Consider the following 16,908-nt stretch of genomic DNA (forward strand, 5'->3'; position numbering starts at 1 on the left):
GTGCATGTTGTGTATTACATTATGAAAATGATTGAGTCTTTATACATGAAGCTGACTCAGTCGTTCTTGGAAGATGACACAGCTTTTGGCTCATGGTGTAGTCTGTTATGAGCTTTAAATTATGGTAGAGTTTTCTGCCCATAGAGCTGCCAGGCAAACACACAGTGTGTTGTAAGTGCCTTTTGACATCTGTGCTTATCTTTCCATGAATTATGCAAGGATCACTCTGCTGAAGCAGTGAGTGAGAAACCTCAGTTGTTTTCTTGCATAACTCCACTGGCTGACTGGCTGCCCCATGCAGACACGGTGGCAGAGGTTCACGTACATTTCAAGGAATCACACTGAATTTGAGCCCTCTAAAAGTTTCAGTTTTAAGAATTTTACTGGAACTAATGGGGTTGCCCAGGTTGATTTACATTTAGCAATTTCTTATTAATTGTATCAGACTTTCTTTGGCTTATTTATTAATTTTCAGAAATCTCATCCACCAATAATTCATTTGTTAATGCAACTAATTTATTATATGTTCACAGCCAGGAAAATGGTAGTTACAGACCTGATTGCTGTGACTCTAGTAATTTACAAGGCCAAAATCAACCTTTGACTGAGCAGTATTTTATTGCAGATGAAGAAATAATTTGTAGGATAATCTGGTCCTCTGCATATATTGATTGCGTATGTTCCTATAAAACTGTAAAAAAATGAAACAACCTGGTAATTATAATTCCTATAACGTAACACTTATTTTCCACATGTTTTGTACAAAAAAAACACCTCAGTAACAAGCTGATAATTACCATTCCTGGAGTACAGCACTTATTGTCTCAGCTATTTTTCTTCATGAAAATCTTTCTCTTTTCCTTTCAGCTTTGTTTCTCCTCTCCATTTTTGTTTATTGGAGTGAAGGCAAAGAAGTGAAAACCCTTTATGGCATTGTATGACATTTGCAGCATAGTAACACCTACATTACAAATGTGCTTTGTGAGAACCCTCAGTTGGCCTTCTGATAATTGGAGGAGTATGGTCCAACACCTCCAGTCTGCAAAAGATTATGTGACATGAGAAAGTCCAAGAAAATAGTAGACACTAAGGCTTTTATCAATGATAAGAGTTGTCTCTTAGTTTTGCTCCCTCTTAGAGTGGGAGCAGATGGAGAAACCCTGGAGATGCTGGATAAGTCTGCAGCCCCCACTACTGTTATTCAAGAAAGATAAACAATGCACTGCCCTGTAACCTTATGCTTCCTGCCCCCAAAGTATATTGTCAGGTCAGCCACCTTTGAGGAAATTTTCTAATACTTTTTCAATTTAGGAAAGCTGTGGATGTTTACAAGAAACCAACAGGAAAATGTTTCTTCCACGGAGACCATGGCTATGATAACAAGATAAACAGTATGCAGGTATGAGCAATGCCTTTGTGGGAGGGTCACTGAAGGCAGATAAAATTGAAATGTAAATACTCAGTGAAAAAACCCTACATTTTAATGCTCTTCTTTTTTATTCTTCTTTCTTAATTTTTGTCTTTTTTTCTTTTATTTTCTTTTTTGTTTGTTTGTTTATGTTTTGGGTTTTTTTTAAGACTGTCTTCATAGGTTATGGTCCCACTTTCAAGTACAAGACCAAAGTACCTCCTTTTGAAAACATTGAGCTTTACAACGTCATGTGTGGTAAGCTGTCTGCTTGAGGAATTGCAAAAGCAGCAAGCTGTTTTGGCTGGCAGGGCTTCCTTTAGGTACCTGTGAGCTTGCCCTGACTCCCTCCCAGTGGTCTCTTCCCAGTCCCCCTTTCCCAAGTACTTGCCAGGAAGGTACTTCTGAGGGCCCTCAGTTTGCTCTACCGCAGCAGCTGGCCAGTGAAAGGATTTACTACAGGTTTGATATGTGCAGCTTGACAGAGATCAAAAGGACACCATGGCAACGCATGGTGTCCACATCTCAGCAGTCTGGGAAGGAGGTTTCTGTTCAGAGACTGCTTCTACACCTGATGTCTCATGCAGCAGCTCAGGTTCATAACTTAATTTTCTATGGCATCTCTTGGTAGAGGGACATTTCCTGAATTTGTACTGAAGCCATGAAGAAGAATCTGATGATACATACAGATACTCATTAGGATCTTTTCTTTAATACTGGTTTTCCAGCACAGTAAAACTTTCAAGTTGTTTCAAAGGTGCAATGCACTTACTTAGTTTTTTTCCCAAACATGTAATACCTAGGGAGATAGTTATCCCTTATTTATAAATCACTGTGTTGCAGATGTTTGGTATAAGGTCAGCACATTGACTGTAGGTTTGCAATGGAAAATGAAGGGGTAGTTATAATAAAATTGTTTTCCAGCATCTTGATGCAAATTAACCTTCTTGTCATAAAGACAACAGTGTTATTTTTGTGGCATCATCTGCAGTTTTATGATTTGGACAAAAGATGAATATTTTTATTGCATTAAAAGCTTTCATTAACGTGCTGTGTGTGTAAACAGTATTACTAATTAATGTCTTGACTCAGTAGAGTTGTTGATGAATACATGTTTGAAATCTAACCATCATGCATTTTGATTTGGTGGTTTCATAGATCTTCTTGGATTAAAGCCTGCTCCAAATAATGGCACCCACGGAAGTTTAAATCACCTGCTGAGAGCCAATGTTTATAAACCAACAGTACCAGATGAAGTTGCTAAACCACTGCATCCTGTAGCCCTTCCTTCTGCATCAGATTTTGATATAGGATGTACATGTGATGATAAGGTAAGTGTTAAGGATCTGTGGAAGCTTTATTAGCAGTAGTTTCCATTTAATTTGTAGTCATTTCATTTAGGTTTAGAGGGTTTGGTCTGTAAGAATTCCCCAAATCTTTCCTGTGAAATGTTTCTGCCCTTTGAGAACAATTATGGCTTTTGGTAAAAGAGAAGAAAATCATCAGTGTCATATAGCACTAGTTTTGTTTTGCTAGATTTCTATTAAAATGAGATGTCAGAATGCTCCAGTGATCCTAATCTTGTTCCTTTTTCTGTTCTTGAGAAGAACAAATTGGACGAACTCAACAAACGCTTTCATGTCAAGGGAACAGAAGGTAAGAGTCTGGTACCTCAGTTAATAGAATCTACTTCTGTTTTCTTTTGCAAATTACTTTGTGTCATTAATAACAGAGCAACCCCTGGTTTGGTTTATTAATGTGTAGTCATTTCAAGTAACTGTCAAAATAGCACGCAGATGTACATGAGATAGGTGGGCAATGTGAAGTGATGCTCACATGGGGGGAAGTGCATGCTGATTTTGTTGTTACCAGGACTGAAGTATCACTGAAAGTGATACAAGTTTTAGCTCTTACATTCAATTACTTTTAGAAGTTTTAAGCTCAGATGTGTAAGCAGAGACATGTGGAAAGGGTAGGGTGCATGAGGCAGTACTCTGTTCAGCGCCAAGTTGTAAATGGGAACAAAAACATAGGCTACATTTACATGCTGTATTTTATCAGTGTTGTTCAGACCCAGCTTTCACCTAGAAAGGATGCTGCAGTTGTCTTAACAATCCCTGACTAGGTCTGTGGTGCCTGTTTCCTAGGGTGCAAGATACCCAGTGAAACAAACCTTCTGATGGCTCAGGGGTACTCAGTGCAGTTCTGTCCCTCTTCAGTGTTCAAGTCAAGGTTACTCCCCGGTGAAAGCATCCTCTGCTGTCCTGGACGCTTGTTCCTGCAGCCTCCCTGCTGCACACCAGTGCTGACTCCCCTGCAGCTGCACCCTCAGCTGCATCAGAGCTGTGGTCCAGGTTAAAGTGTAGCAACAGGAGCAGAGAGAAAGGGAGGAGAGTTGTGTTTCTGAGCAGCAGTACTGACTGAAAGGCAAAGCAAAGCTGAGCTTCTCACAGTTGTGATCCACTTCAGCATAACAAGTCAAAGCATTTCTCTTAGTATAGCAATTGTCCAAATTAGCAAGTTCTGAAGCTTTGAGTTTAGACAAGGATTTTTGAGGCACCTCAAATTGCATTGCTCAGATGATCAAGGAGATTTAATTCCCTTATGAAGGTATTTTTTCAGTTTTTCACTTGTCAACAGGCAATGCGGCCTATCCTTTAGTTTCTAAAGGTGAAGTTATTCCTCTTCTTTGTGAGTTAAATTTCCTTTCCACAGTTTTTGTCTTGTTAAACTGATTTTTCTAATGAATAAAGAGCTACTCCTTGCCGTGGCAATTTCTGGCATCGGGAGCAAACACACTCACCATTGTAGTCTGGAGTATCTCAACGTCTTTGTTTTAGATTGTGGTTTGGATGCTTTTTCACTCTAGTAATATAAAAATAGTAATTTTGGTGTATTTTAAGATTTAAACATTTAAACCAGTTGCACTTGATAGTTTGTCAATTTGCTGTTCAATGGAATGATGTGCCCCTTATTTAAACAACAAGCAGTTCTGCTAGGTGCAAGTTATTTTGTTTTTCTTCATAACAGGCTGTAGCACCTGTTCACAGATCTTCCTGTGTTTATTTGTTAATGCCCTTCTCCCACACAGTGCACCATGTTGTTTTTCACATGCAGAAGAAAAAGAGGACTTCAGCTTCTTTGGAATAAATCAAGTTTATCATCTCTATCCTTAGACTAGGCTTTTCCTACCATTTTCTTGTGCCCGGCAAAAACATCCTGTCTTTTGACTCAAACACTAATAAAACATGCCCTTTTCTTTCAGGTTAAATGCCTATCTGTGAACTGTGTTTGCTGCTTTCCTTGTTTCTATGTTTTAATTTCTAAACGCAAGTCAAGTGCTTTTGCCAAAAGGTTATCAAAATCAGTGAACTGTACACTGCAATGCAAGATTAGCTAGAAAATTTATTTTTCTTCTATTTCTTTCAATGTTTTTGCCTTTTTATAAGCAAGCTTGCCAGAGTTATCTAAGGGCATTTAACTGCAACATATCACCAAGACAGAAGAAAAGCAAGTTTAACAGAGCTGGAGATGTCTTTGTAGCTAAAGTTAGGAAAAGGGGTTTTTTATTTATTTGTTGTCCTTGATATCAGTAACAAAAAATAGCACATCAGTTTCAGAACAAAATCTGTATCAGCCATGTGGAGAAATTCTACTCTTTTAGGGAGTGATCACTTCTGTCTCTGTTTTGAGAGGGACTTACAAAAACATAGGAAGGAGTGAAAGTCCAGAGAGGAAAGACAGGACTGCTGGAATAGGGACTGGTGTAAAGCTACAGAAAACGAGCTTATCATATTATGTGTAACTGGGCACAGGGATCCTTTGAAGAGTCTTCTGTGCTTGGAAAAACACCCTCTCTTTTTGCTATGACCCCAATAAGCCTTCAAGAGTAGAAGGGCCTTCTAATCCCAAAGGGGATTGTGAACTTGGAATGGGGATCCCAACCAGAACTATTGAAGAACTGCTGCTCTCTCTTTTACAAGATTTCTTTAGCAGTTATTTGGGATCAGTATCCTAGTAATGACTGAAAAATCAGCATGTGGTAGAAAGCCAATCCCCTTTTTTTTCATCTTCAAGGTTTTCAGTAATAAATATAAATGTAATTTCTTCTGATCTGTAGAAAAGCATCTTTTATATGGACGCCCTGCAGTGCTGTACCGCACAAAATACAATATCTTGCATCACCACGACTTTGAAAGTGGCTACAGTGAAACATTCCTGATGCCTCTCTGGACATCCTACACTATTTCCAAACAGGTTAGTGCTGTCTTTCCTCTTGAAAATGTGCTTAAAAATCACTTTAGTGCCTGTATTTTTTGTTCTAAAATTCCCCTTCACCAGGAAGATTTTCCCACCAAAAATTATGTCAAGTACCACTGCAAACAATGCCCAAATTCCTTTTTTTCCTTCATGAGGGAAGAATTTTAAGGCAGAAGGGTTGTATATTTCTCTTCCTGTTTTATTTTATTTTTAAAGTTTTTTTTCAATGGGGCTGGTTTTATTATCGGTGACTTAATTTGAATTCTTTCCTATGGTGACTTCTGCTATCTGAAGAAGGGACTCTGCAGCAAATGCAGGAGCAGGATTTGGTTGTTAATTTCACTGCACACAAGGCCTTCCATATAGTCTGTCAATGGTATGAAATAGTTTTCTGTTATCTTTAAGGGCTGAAATTACTTTTTCTGTTGTTTCTCTCTGTGTTGCTCAATGCAGGCAGAGGTGTCAGGTGTCCCAGAGCACCTGTCCAGCTGTGTGAGGCCTGACCTGCGCATTTCTCCAGGAAACAGCCAGAGCTGTGCAGCCTACAGAGGGGACAAACAGCTCTCCTATGGCTTTCTTTTCCCTCCTCGTAAGTTTGGATGGCTTTTTAATACCTAGAGATTTGTCATTTTCTTCTTTTGTTAGGGAAAAACCTTAAGTACAAACATGCTCCAGGCACACTCCCCAGATATAAAGAGAATAATTTTGAATTCAAGCAGCAGTAAGATATTTTTAATTTATACATTTATGCATACTCTAAAAATTTCTACCGTTCTATAGAAATAGTACTAGTAGAAAACCTGTGTAAATGAGTGTCCTGGATTCTCCCGGTGCAATTGCTTTGGTTCAGTCTTGGAGCAAGGATCTTCTGGAATTAGTAAATGTTCAAGGGACACAACTTCATTGCTCTGCCTTCCTCACTTAGTGGCTGAAATAATTTATGGTGGATTTCTGAAATGAAATTACTGGTGCAGAGGTTTGCTCAGAACGAGAAGATAATCCCACACTCTTCTCCCTGGAAATTTTTGGCCTCTTTTGTCAAAGCTTGCAGAGCAGCTCTCTGACTTTTGAGACAGAAATATAAAGCTATATAGAAATATTTTGGACTGGTTGACTGGTGAAGCAAAGATAAAATCCTTCCTTTCTATGTTCAGCTGTCACATTAAAGACAGATTTTTTTTTTTTACGTAGTGTGTACTTCTGAATATAGCATTCCGATTTAGGTTTGAGTGTTCCTGTTGATTAATCTCTGAAGACATTTTCAAAACACTTTTGTATTCTTTGAATTCTTATATTTCATCTTATTAATATTTTTCTTTATCACTCTTTTCAGAATTAAGTTCCTCTGCAGAAGCAAAATATGATGCTTTTCTAATAACAAATATAATTCCAATGTATCCTGCCTTCAAAAGTAAGTGACCTTACCATGGCTATACTTCTCTTTACCAACAAGCACTTTTTTTCTGTGTGTTGGATTATGGAAAGAATTGATGGGAGAAGTTTAGAACATAAAGTTCAGTCACCTGTAACCAGCATATGATACATGTGGGCACTTGTATAGTTCTAGATGTGGGCAGGCAAAATACCACAGGACTTAAGTTTTATGAAGGGTTTATTTTCCTTGGTGCTGGGCTAAGGTAAGAGACAAACAGGGCAGGAACTTTGCCTTATGACACAGTAATTCACTTTCTGTACGACTATTTAGATTCTCATCTGTTGCCCAAGCTGGTGCAGAACATACTTAGGCAACAGGTTTTTACTTTTTAATTGGAGCCTAAGAGAGTGCACAAGCCTGGGAGTGTGCCCTTAGCATGTTGCTGTAGTTCAGGGACAAGTGACTATATTTAATTTTTCTCTCCATGCCCTTAAAGGGAGACCAAACATATTTATTACCTATAAAGAAAAAAGAAAACAAATTCATGGAAAATGAGGAATTATTTAAACCTGGCTGAAACTTTCAGTGCTTCAAGAATACAGTATTAATGTTTCTTTTGTCTGCACATCCTTTTTCTCTCTAGTTTTGCCAAGAGGCAGGGAAGCCATCAGACTATTCTGGTGGCATTTTTAGCTTGGCAGGGATTGAGAACTCTTGGAATAATCTCAAGAGTCTGTTCTTATGAGATTTCCAATTTAGATTTTAGGCCAGCAGGGTTTGGATAAACATCAAAGCCTATGGAAGCCTTTTTCTTTTTAACCAGAAAACCTCTGAGTAGGAACAAGTGGTGATGTTTGCTGGAAATTTGAGCAAAGGCACTTAACTGATTACAGAGTGCAAAATTATTGGGGATTTCCCACTCTTAAATCACTTCATAAAAATGCTCTTTATGCTAATGTTAACCAATTTGGCTGAAATGCTAATCATAGGAAAACAACCCACCTCTAGCAGCTCGTTTTTTCTAGTGGCCTTCATCTTCATCACAAGTGGGTGAAGGTTTCCTTGAGAAAATATGCTGGCATTAGTATGATTACAAGCCACTACATGTGTGCAGCTTGCAATGCTGAGAACCCAGGTATAAGCTCATTATATAGATCTTTTTCCAGAGCAGGGAAAATACGAGGTGGTAGTTTTATGCTGTGCTGGCTTTGGTGGCAGTGCTGGCTGCAGAAGCCCCCTCCTCTTCTTTGTTTTTATAATTCACTGTCCTGTCCCATCCCCATGGGCAATAATTCTTTGTCTACCTTTTCCATAGGAAGACTGGCTTGAGCAGCTCCTGCTTTGCTGGAGCTATAAGAATGATCTCACTTGGTGGCATCCCATTGCTCTGGCCTTGCTCTCTGTGTGGTTGCAGTTGGAACTGGAGCAGGGAACTGATTTAGCTACAAAACCTGAGGCAGTGGGAGGGAGGGGGAAATCTTTCCTTTTTGGACAATTTTCATTGTTAAGGCATATGCATTGGAGGAGTGAGCAGCTGGAGGAGTGGTACTGCCAAGTGGTTACTGCAGCCGAGGTTCTTGTTAGACAATTGCTGAGAGAACCTTGTAATTCAGCCCTGGCAGGAACTGCATGTGGCACTGAGCAGTCTTAGGACAAGGTGTACTGGAGAGCTTTCTGAGACTGGCATTGCCATCAACACCAGGGAACCATGGACTTAAATGTCTGAGCTGAGAAGACAAGAGTTAAATTTTCAAGAGCCTGAGAATGTTTTTTTACACACTCTTCTGTTGGTTAAAATAAAAAGGGAAAAAGAACAAAAAGAACGATGTAACTGGAGTCCATCATCACCAAATTTGCAGATGACACCAAGATGGGAGTGTCAATCTGCTGGAAGGCAGGAGGGCTCTGCAGAGGGACCTGAACAGACTGGAGAGATGGGCTGATTCCATGGGATGAGGTTCAACAAGGTCAAGTGCCAGGTCCTGCACTTTGGCCACAATAACCCCATGCAGAGCTACAGGCTGGGCACAGAGTGGCTGGAGAGCAGCCAGGTGGAAAGGGACCTGGGGGTACTAATTGACAGGAAGCTTAACATGAGCCAACAGTGTGCCCAGGTGGCCAAGAGGGCCAGTGGCATCCTGGTCTTTGTCAAGAATAGTGTGGCCAGCAGGACCAGGGCAGTGATCCTTCCCCTGTACTCTGCGTTGTTGAGGCCACACCTTGAGTACTGTGTTCAGTTCTGGGCCCCTCAGTTCAGGAAAGATATTGAGGTGCTGGAGCAGGTCCAGAGAAGGGCAGTGAGGCTGGTGAAGTGATTCAAACACAAGTCCTATGAGGAGAGTCTGAAGGACCTGGGGTTGTTTGGTCTGGAGAAGAGGAGGCTCAGGGGAGACCTTATCACTCTCTACAACTACTTGAAAAGACATTTTAGCCAGATAGGGTTTGGTCTCTTTTCCCAGGCGACCAGCAATTGGACAAGAGGGCACAGGCTTAAGCTCTGCCAGGGGAGGTTTAGGTTAGATATTAGAAAGAAATTTTTTACAGAGAGAGTAATCAGGTATTGGAATGGCCTTCCCAGAGAGGTGATGGATTCACTGTCCCTGGAGGATTTTAAAATGAGACTGGATGTGGCACTCAGTGCTGTGATCTAGTAATCACAGTGGTGTTGGATCAAGGGTTGGACTTTATGATCTCAGAAGTCTCTTCCAACTCAGCTGATTCTATTCTATGGAGAGATTCCAGTGTGTTTCCCATCTTAACTTGTTAGGGTTGAGGAGGGCATGGTGGGAGAAAGAATGTCATGCTCTTCCCAAAAGGTACTGTAATGAGATGCTATGCTTTGGTCATCCTTGATGGCACCTAATTTAAAAGTTAGACATTTTGTATACAAGGAGAATTTAGCTGGATGAATATGATCTTTGTATTTCCCTTTCTTTTAAAATGTTTGGGATTTGCTTTTAATCATGGTGTTGTATCATTTTTTAAAATTAAAAAAAAAAGGCAAAACAAAACGAAAAACCACCACACCATTGTTCCCTGTAACTAGATAAGACAAAAGCAGTGTTTACAGGGACATGAAAAGCATGTGAATAGCTGTTTCTACAGCTTGGTGAAGGAACAGCAGAATCTCTGTGCACAGCCTATGGCAATGCCAGCCTGGAAGTGGTACTGTGCATTTCCCTTATCACTGGTTAGGCAAAAAAAATCTACAGAGAACAAAAGTCTGAATAGGCTTTACTGACAAAACTGAATGAAGCTGCAGTGACTCCGTAATGCTTAGTCTTTGATTCCCCCTACCATCATTTGAATGATGTCCACTGGATTTTTATCTTCAGAAAAAAAACTGTTTATAATCTTGACATGTTCTGACTTATCCAAATCTCAGTGTGTTGGGATTTTTTTGTTTGTTTGTTTATTTGATTGATTGATTGATTTGGTTTGGGTTTTTTACCCACAGAGGTATGGAACTATTTCCAAAGGATTTTGGTGAAGAGATATGCCACTGAACGAAATGGAGTCAATGTTATAAGTGGACCAATCTTTGACTATGACTATGATGGTTTACATGACACACCTGACAAAATAAAACAGTAAGAGTTTGTGTTTAAATTGATTTGGTGTTGTTTCTTTTAATGAACAATAAACAATTAATTGCCTGTACATTTTCTGATTTTGGGGAGTCTGTTTCTAAAATTATTGTTCATTAAGACTTGAATGTCCGTGTAGGTAGGACAGTGCTAAAATAAGGAAATGGCAATTCAGCAGTTAACTGTTCACCTTGACTTTGAAAAGAGGTGTTCATCCTTGAGATGGAGCTGAATTATGTTCCACATTGTTTTCTCTAAAATTCTCCAGAACTTAAGAGCAGTGCTATTGAGTTACATACTCATGTCTTTTGTTAATTCAATAATGCTTTCTCTCTGTGTCCCTGAACTGAAGAAGCCTTTCAGCACTGTATGGGGTATTTCTGCAGCACAGTATGAGCTAATTGGATGCTCATTCTCAGATAGTGTTCAGGAATCAAACACATCTCAACAATGTATGTGTGTCCTCACACGTAGGAGGTGAAAGACCATGTTCTTTGTGTAACCTCCTTCCAAACAAGTTTGTCCTTTGTGGATAAATGTTTGTTTTATTCCCACAGGTTTGTGGAAGGCAGCGCAATCCCTGTTCCTACTCATTACTATGCCATCATAACCAGCTGCTTAGATTTCACCCAGCCAGCTGACAAGTGTGATGGACCACTCTCTGTTCTTTCATACATCCTTCCCCACCGGCCTGACAATGATGAGAGCTGCAATGTAAGTCCTGCTGCACTACTGTAGCCCTGTGGTAAACATATCCCTGGGACATGGGAAAGCCCATTACTATTAGAAGTCAGTGCTCAAAGATGTTTTGCATGGAAGCACAGGGTAGTGACTCTGTTAAGTGCCATGTTTAGCTCATTAGATAAAAGCACTCCTCTGCAATATCAGAGAAAACAGGAACTATTCCTGCACCTAAAATTGTCTGGAAGAATGGACAACTGGCAGTAAACAACATGTAGAATTCTACAGTTTGGCAGACATCATCAGTATACCTTCAGAGCAGAGTGGGGGGAGGTTGTATGCATAGACTTATTGTGCTGGCACCCAGCCTGATGTTTTTATTGGGGTCTGTTTCCATATGCAGGTACAATACAGTCTGTCTGCTATGGCAGTCTGGGTGCATCAGAGAGCATGATTACATCCAACCCACAGAGTATTAAAAGTATATGTTAAAACGTGCCAAGGGTAGAGTGCCAACTCTTACTGTTTCCAGACTGCCTTGATTCAAGGGAAAAGTTCAGGTTCCTATTACAGAGATGGCCAGACACCTTCCCAATTTCTGTCCTATCTTCCTTTACGATGCAAGACCTTATACTGTAAGAATCTTGGTGAAGGCTTTGGTCTGGTCATCCCTGCAGAAAGTAATGCACACACCTGGCAGATGATCGTGTGGCAGGAGCACGGTTTGGTCCCCATGTGCTCTGGCACTCTGTGAGGACAGCAGTCCTCCCAGGCAGCTGGATTTAGACTTGTCCTTCCGCCTGAACTTGTTCTCCCATTACACACAGCTGTGTGGATTCCTGCACACAGACACTTCACTATAGGCTGCCAGGAGACCATTTCCTGAATGAACGCATTAATGTTATGAATTTTGCACTGGCAAAAAAGCTGAGGCTTCTGTTCCAGGTACAGGCAGAAATAGTCATTCCAATTCTGTACACAATTCACCTGGAACACTGTTTCTTTCTCATTCATCACGCATTGCCTGCTTTCAGGTCCCTCTTTTTAAAACCATGCTTTTGGAGAAGAATCCTTCTCTTGAGCAGTTTTAGCTTTCCTCTGCTTAGACTCTCAGCTGCTTTGTGTAGAGAAGTCTTCCACCAGAAGTCTCGCAAAGTCCTGCATATATTTCATCGTGGTTTTTCTCTGGACTGCTTTCCTCTGAATCAAGATTCAGTTGGTGATCTGGAGGTTACTAATCTGGCAGTTATTAGTGTCTCTGCCCTTATAACTCTGCCCATATGTAATTTTATGACAAAGTCATTTATTTTTTCCTCCCTGTATAGTGAGTCATAGTTCTCTTAAACTGTTGAAATCATTTTTATGAGCTCTTTACAATAATGGCCTCTTTTAGTCTTTGATTTCTTACATTTCAAACCAGGCTTCTTTTTTCTGTAGGTCACACTACTTATGGTATGTGTGTTTACAGTTCTGAGAGGAACTTCATTGCTACTACGAAATCATTAGCAGATATTGGTCTGTGCTTTTTATGTAGCAAAGAACCACTCTAAAAATATTTAAATGTTGCTCTTGAATGAAAGTACAGTTGGGCAAATTTTTGCCATCAGTCAGCATCAGTCTTACTTTTGCACATGGTGTTCCATCATATTTGTTCAAAGAAGTGATTGTGTAAAACCTTACCATACTTCATGGATGAAATGCATGGAATAATATAACAGTTCTACCTTAACCTCTCCATGATTTTCTTTTAAGATTTGAAGAAATATTATCTTTCCCCTCACTCTGCTCTAGCTACATGCACTTTCTCTTCAGCCAGCCATTGGAGAACACCAATATACTTCTCATTTGAATTTGTTCCATTTCTAAACTGTGTTTATTCATGGTGAGGTTATACCCATTTATTCTTGTGTCAACGTTTATCTATGGCTTAAATAGTCCTTCACTGGGTGTCTTTGAGATTTACCCTAGTGATGATTTATGATGAATCTCAAGGCATATACTTCTCTCTGTTCATGTAAGACTCAGGGGTTTTTAAGAAAGGATGAGCATGTTAGTAGCCTTCCTATGAACCTCTTCCATTCAGATTTTTTTTCCCTTGGATCATGAATGATATAAAGTCCTACAGTTCAGAGGTCAAAATGAAAATTTTTTTTTCCTCTGATACTACCTAGGATTTGCTTTTTCCACAGCCATGTCCTAATTGTGTCACACACTCATGCACATCCAGTACACCCAGGTCCTTCTCTTCTGTAATGTCAGTTTGGATAACCCAACTCCATATTATCCCAGGGACTCCTGCATCTGCAGTCTTCCTTTGCACTGACAGGCAGTCCCAGTTGCTATGACTTTTTACTCGTACACTAATGACCTTGGTTCAGGAAGCGTGTGTGAAATCATTACACAAAATCCTTTCCATGACCAAAGCTGAAGGAACCCTGCTAGAATCTTCCTCCAGGCCACTACTTTTCCTTTCAGAAAAACCTTTAAATTTCTTTTCATAGGTGAGTTCCTCACCCACCTGTCTATATGCATTATGTTCAGGTTTCTAGCTAATAATTTGATTTTAAAAGTGATTCCTGTTCAGAATATCTGGTATCTTTTCCACTGGATTTTAGGTTAGCCTCCTAATTGTTTGCCTATTTCAACTTATCTCCATGTTTTCAATTTTTATTTTTTCTTCTAAAACTCACTGTACTATTGAGGTGAGATCAACCAGCGCAGATGGAGAAGACTCTCATTGTAAAAGTAAATACTTCATTTATTTTTCTGTAGTTATACAATACTGCGCTAGCAAATCATTGCATTTTAAATCCTCACTTCTTGACCAGAGGCTTCATAGGCCAGTTGTGGAATGGAAAAACTAAAACCTAGATCAGTTGATTGATTCTCTGGAGTCAGGTAAATGCCATCTTGCTAGAATTGGTTTTGTCATGTTGTTCTAATGGCCATCTTGCTGGACTTGGTTTACAGTCCTGTGATTTATTCATATTGCAGATCTTTTGCAAACTGCTTTTATTCAAAAAAGTGAGTTTGTAGCTCATTTTGAACGTCCCCCTGAGCTCTGGAAAATGGAAATTTTCTGCTCAGCAGGAAGGCTTGGAAAAAACAATGCATTTGCAGTGACAACTCTGTTGAGGCCCATTTGAAGACTAGCAACCTGATTGCCAGGCTAAAGACTGAGCAGAGGGGATTCCTGGATTGTGACACTCCAGACAAAGGGGCACGAGCAGGATGCACTTCCTTCTCTTCTCTCCTCTCTTAATTTGCATTTTTATTTTTTTGTTCCAGGCCTCGGTTTGGGCCTGAGTTGGCTAGTGACATGGAGAAGAAAGTTGGTTTGGAGATGAGAAGCTTCAAACCTGACAAGTGCTGATTAGGTCATGGACTTTTGCTTTAGAGTAGCCAGCTGTGATCTGTCTGGTACTTTGTGTCCTCTCTGTGCAAACAATCACACTCAGCCTCCTGACTTTTGTTGGGTGACACACTTCCTGGTCTGTGGCACATTTACTGTGTTGGATGGGCTCTGGCCATTGCCAGAAGCTGAAGCTTAGTCTTGATTAATGAGAGGATCACTTTGTAGGAAGACCTTGTTGAAGCAGTCAGAAAAGGGTTCATTTCCAGAAGTAAGCCCAGAAATAGATTTTTAGCAGCAAGATTTCCAAGTCACATACATGAAGTCCAAATGCCCAGAGACACAAACCTCCATTCCTAACTTGCTTCCCCAGCAGCAGGGTAGACATATCAGCCAGAGAGGCCAAAGGGGAAAAGTTGTGTTTGCTTTGACCTTTTCCCACGTCTGCTCCCTGCCATGCAGTCCCCAGGGTTGGCTGCAACACTCATGGGGATGTGTTGCAGACCTGGTTAACACACTCAAACAGCCAGTCACGGCAGTGTTTTGCAGAGCTGGTTTTCTGATGTGTTTGTGAGTTACCTTCATTTGTGGATGACTCCAACACGTGCTGGTGCTGGCACGAGGCATGCAGCAGGAGCTGTCCTTGAGAGAAATTACCCCCATGCAACCTGACCCAATTCACTCTGGGATCAACACCTTTCTGATTTTTATTTTTCTCTTTTAATTGGCAAATTCTTTGTGAAAGTTGTTTTGGGTTTTGTTTTTTTTTTTTTTTTTCAGTGAATAATATGCGTGTTCCAGTTAGGTTTTTAGATACCAACATAAACCATTGTCCCAAATAGGTAATGAATTGCAATGGTCTCCTAAAGTGGAAATATTAAAATAATCCTGTTAGATGATGTGATGGTCAATTGGAATAATGTGTAGGGGTAGGGTTCAAAGTTAAACAGCCTAGAGTTTGAGCTTTGGTAATACAGAAGTGATTATTATATGGGATATTTCTGTGAGAAAAAAAGAGCATGCAGTGATCAGTGGATCTTCTAAAAGCATTTGTCCGTTCTTCTGAAACACCTTTCAACTTGGGGCCAGCTTTTCCTAGATAACTATGGTCATTGTCTCAAGCCAGTGCTAAAATGGATACTGGGATAAAACTGTAGGATTCATCTTGCATGTTAAATTTCCAATCTATTTTCTTGTCATTCGTTTACCTTAGTCATTCTTGAATAAAGCACAGAGATTCTTCAAATGTAACAAGTGTTTAGGAAAGTTGCATTTGCTTTTGGAGCTGATTTTTGACAAGGCATGTCATAAGTATGTTTTTGGCTTTTTTTTTTTTTAATTTTTTCAGAGCTTGGAGGATGAATCAAAGTGGGTTGAAGATCTTCTTAAGATGCACACTGCACGTGTGCGTGACATCGAACAGCTCACTAGCTTGGACTTCTTCCGAAAGACCAGTCGCAGCTACACAGAAATCCTCTCCCTAAAGACATACCTGCATACGTTTGAAAGTGAAATTTAGCTTTCTAACCTTACTCAGTGCATCCTTTTATCAACTGGTGTATATTTTTATATTGTTTTTATATTTATTAATTTGAAACCAGGACATTAAACATATTAGTATTTTAATCCTGTATCAAGTCTTATATATTAAACCTTTGTGTCATTGGTTTTGTTTCTCTAATGTTTAATGTAGGTATGTCTCTTGGTTGATTTAGTTGTGCTTGTAATACTGCAGTTTGAGTCCTTACTCTGAGCTTTTAAGTGGTGCTGCAGGGTTTGATGCGTGCATCAAGGAAATACGAATTTTCCATGCTCCTTTACTACACTTGTAGTCCTGTACTGTGTATTAAAATACTGAACATGTAAGATTACATTCATTTACTGTTAACTGTGTGACAGACATATTTAAACACTATAGACAAATAGCATCTTAAATATAATAAAACACACATTCAGTTTTTTTAATGTGTTTTGATTTCCTTTCACAGGGATGTTCAGAGGGGCTTGCGAGCAGCAAGAGTGCTGACAGATCTCTTACTGGGCAGAGCCCATCTCAAGAGCTTGGGTTTGCTGGTAAGAGGACTGCTAGGAGCACAGGTGCCCTGCCCTGGTATTCAGCAGTGAGACCATAAAATGGATATCCAGAATTAGTCATTACTGGTTAGGTTTTGCTATAGCAGCAGAGCTGGGAGAGAAGGATGCTTGTTGTCACAAGCTACCGGGGTACCCTTTGCCTGAGGCACCT

At 40.0% G+C, this 16,908-nt stretch overlaps 1 protein-coding gene across 5 annotated transcripts in view; it reads left to right on the forward strand.

Annotated features, from left to right (window-relative positions):
• ENPP2 (ectonucleotide pyrophosphatase/phosphodiesterase 2) overlaps nucleotides 1-16,623 on the forward strand; it is a 57,110-nt gene extending 40,487 nt beyond the window's left edge. For 3 of the 5 annotated variants that reach the window (XM_071553937.1, XM_071553939.1, XM_071553940.1), the window contains 10 exons: nucleotides 1,312-1,399; nucleotides 1,579-1,666; nucleotides 2,567-2,739; nucleotides 3,013-3,064; nucleotides 5,529-5,665; nucleotides 6,122-6,257; nucleotides 7,002-7,079; nucleotides 10,501-10,633; nucleotides 11,188-11,344; nucleotides 16,012-16,623. In XM_071553937.1, the coding sequence (XP_071410038.1) occupies nucleotides 1,312-1,399; nucleotides 1,579-1,666; nucleotides 2,567-2,739; nucleotides 3,013-3,064; nucleotides 5,529-5,665; nucleotides 6,122-6,257; nucleotides 7,002-7,079; nucleotides 10,501-10,633; nucleotides 11,188-11,344; nucleotides 16,012-16,182 (1,213 nt within the window). In that variant the 3' untranslated portion in view covers nucleotides 16,183-16,623. The remainder of the gene's footprint in view (nucleotides 1-1,311; nucleotides 1,400-1,578; nucleotides 1,667-2,566; nucleotides 2,740-3,012; nucleotides 3,065-5,528; nucleotides 5,666-6,121; nucleotides 6,258-7,001; nucleotides 7,080-10,500; nucleotides 10,634-11,187; nucleotides 11,345-16,011) is intronic. The other 2 variants (XM_071553938.1, XM_071553941.1) reach the window with 1 other exon arrangement.
• Nucleotides 16,624-16,908: the final 285 nt, after the last annotated feature.

Source organism: Pithys albifrons, chromosome 4, assembly GCF_047495875.1.
Source record: "Pithys albifrons albifrons isolate INPA30051 chromosome 4, PitAlb_v1, whole genome shotgun sequence".
Lineage (NCBI taxonomy): Eukaryota > Metazoa > Chordata > Aves > Passeriformes > Thamnophilidae > Pithys > Pithys albifrons.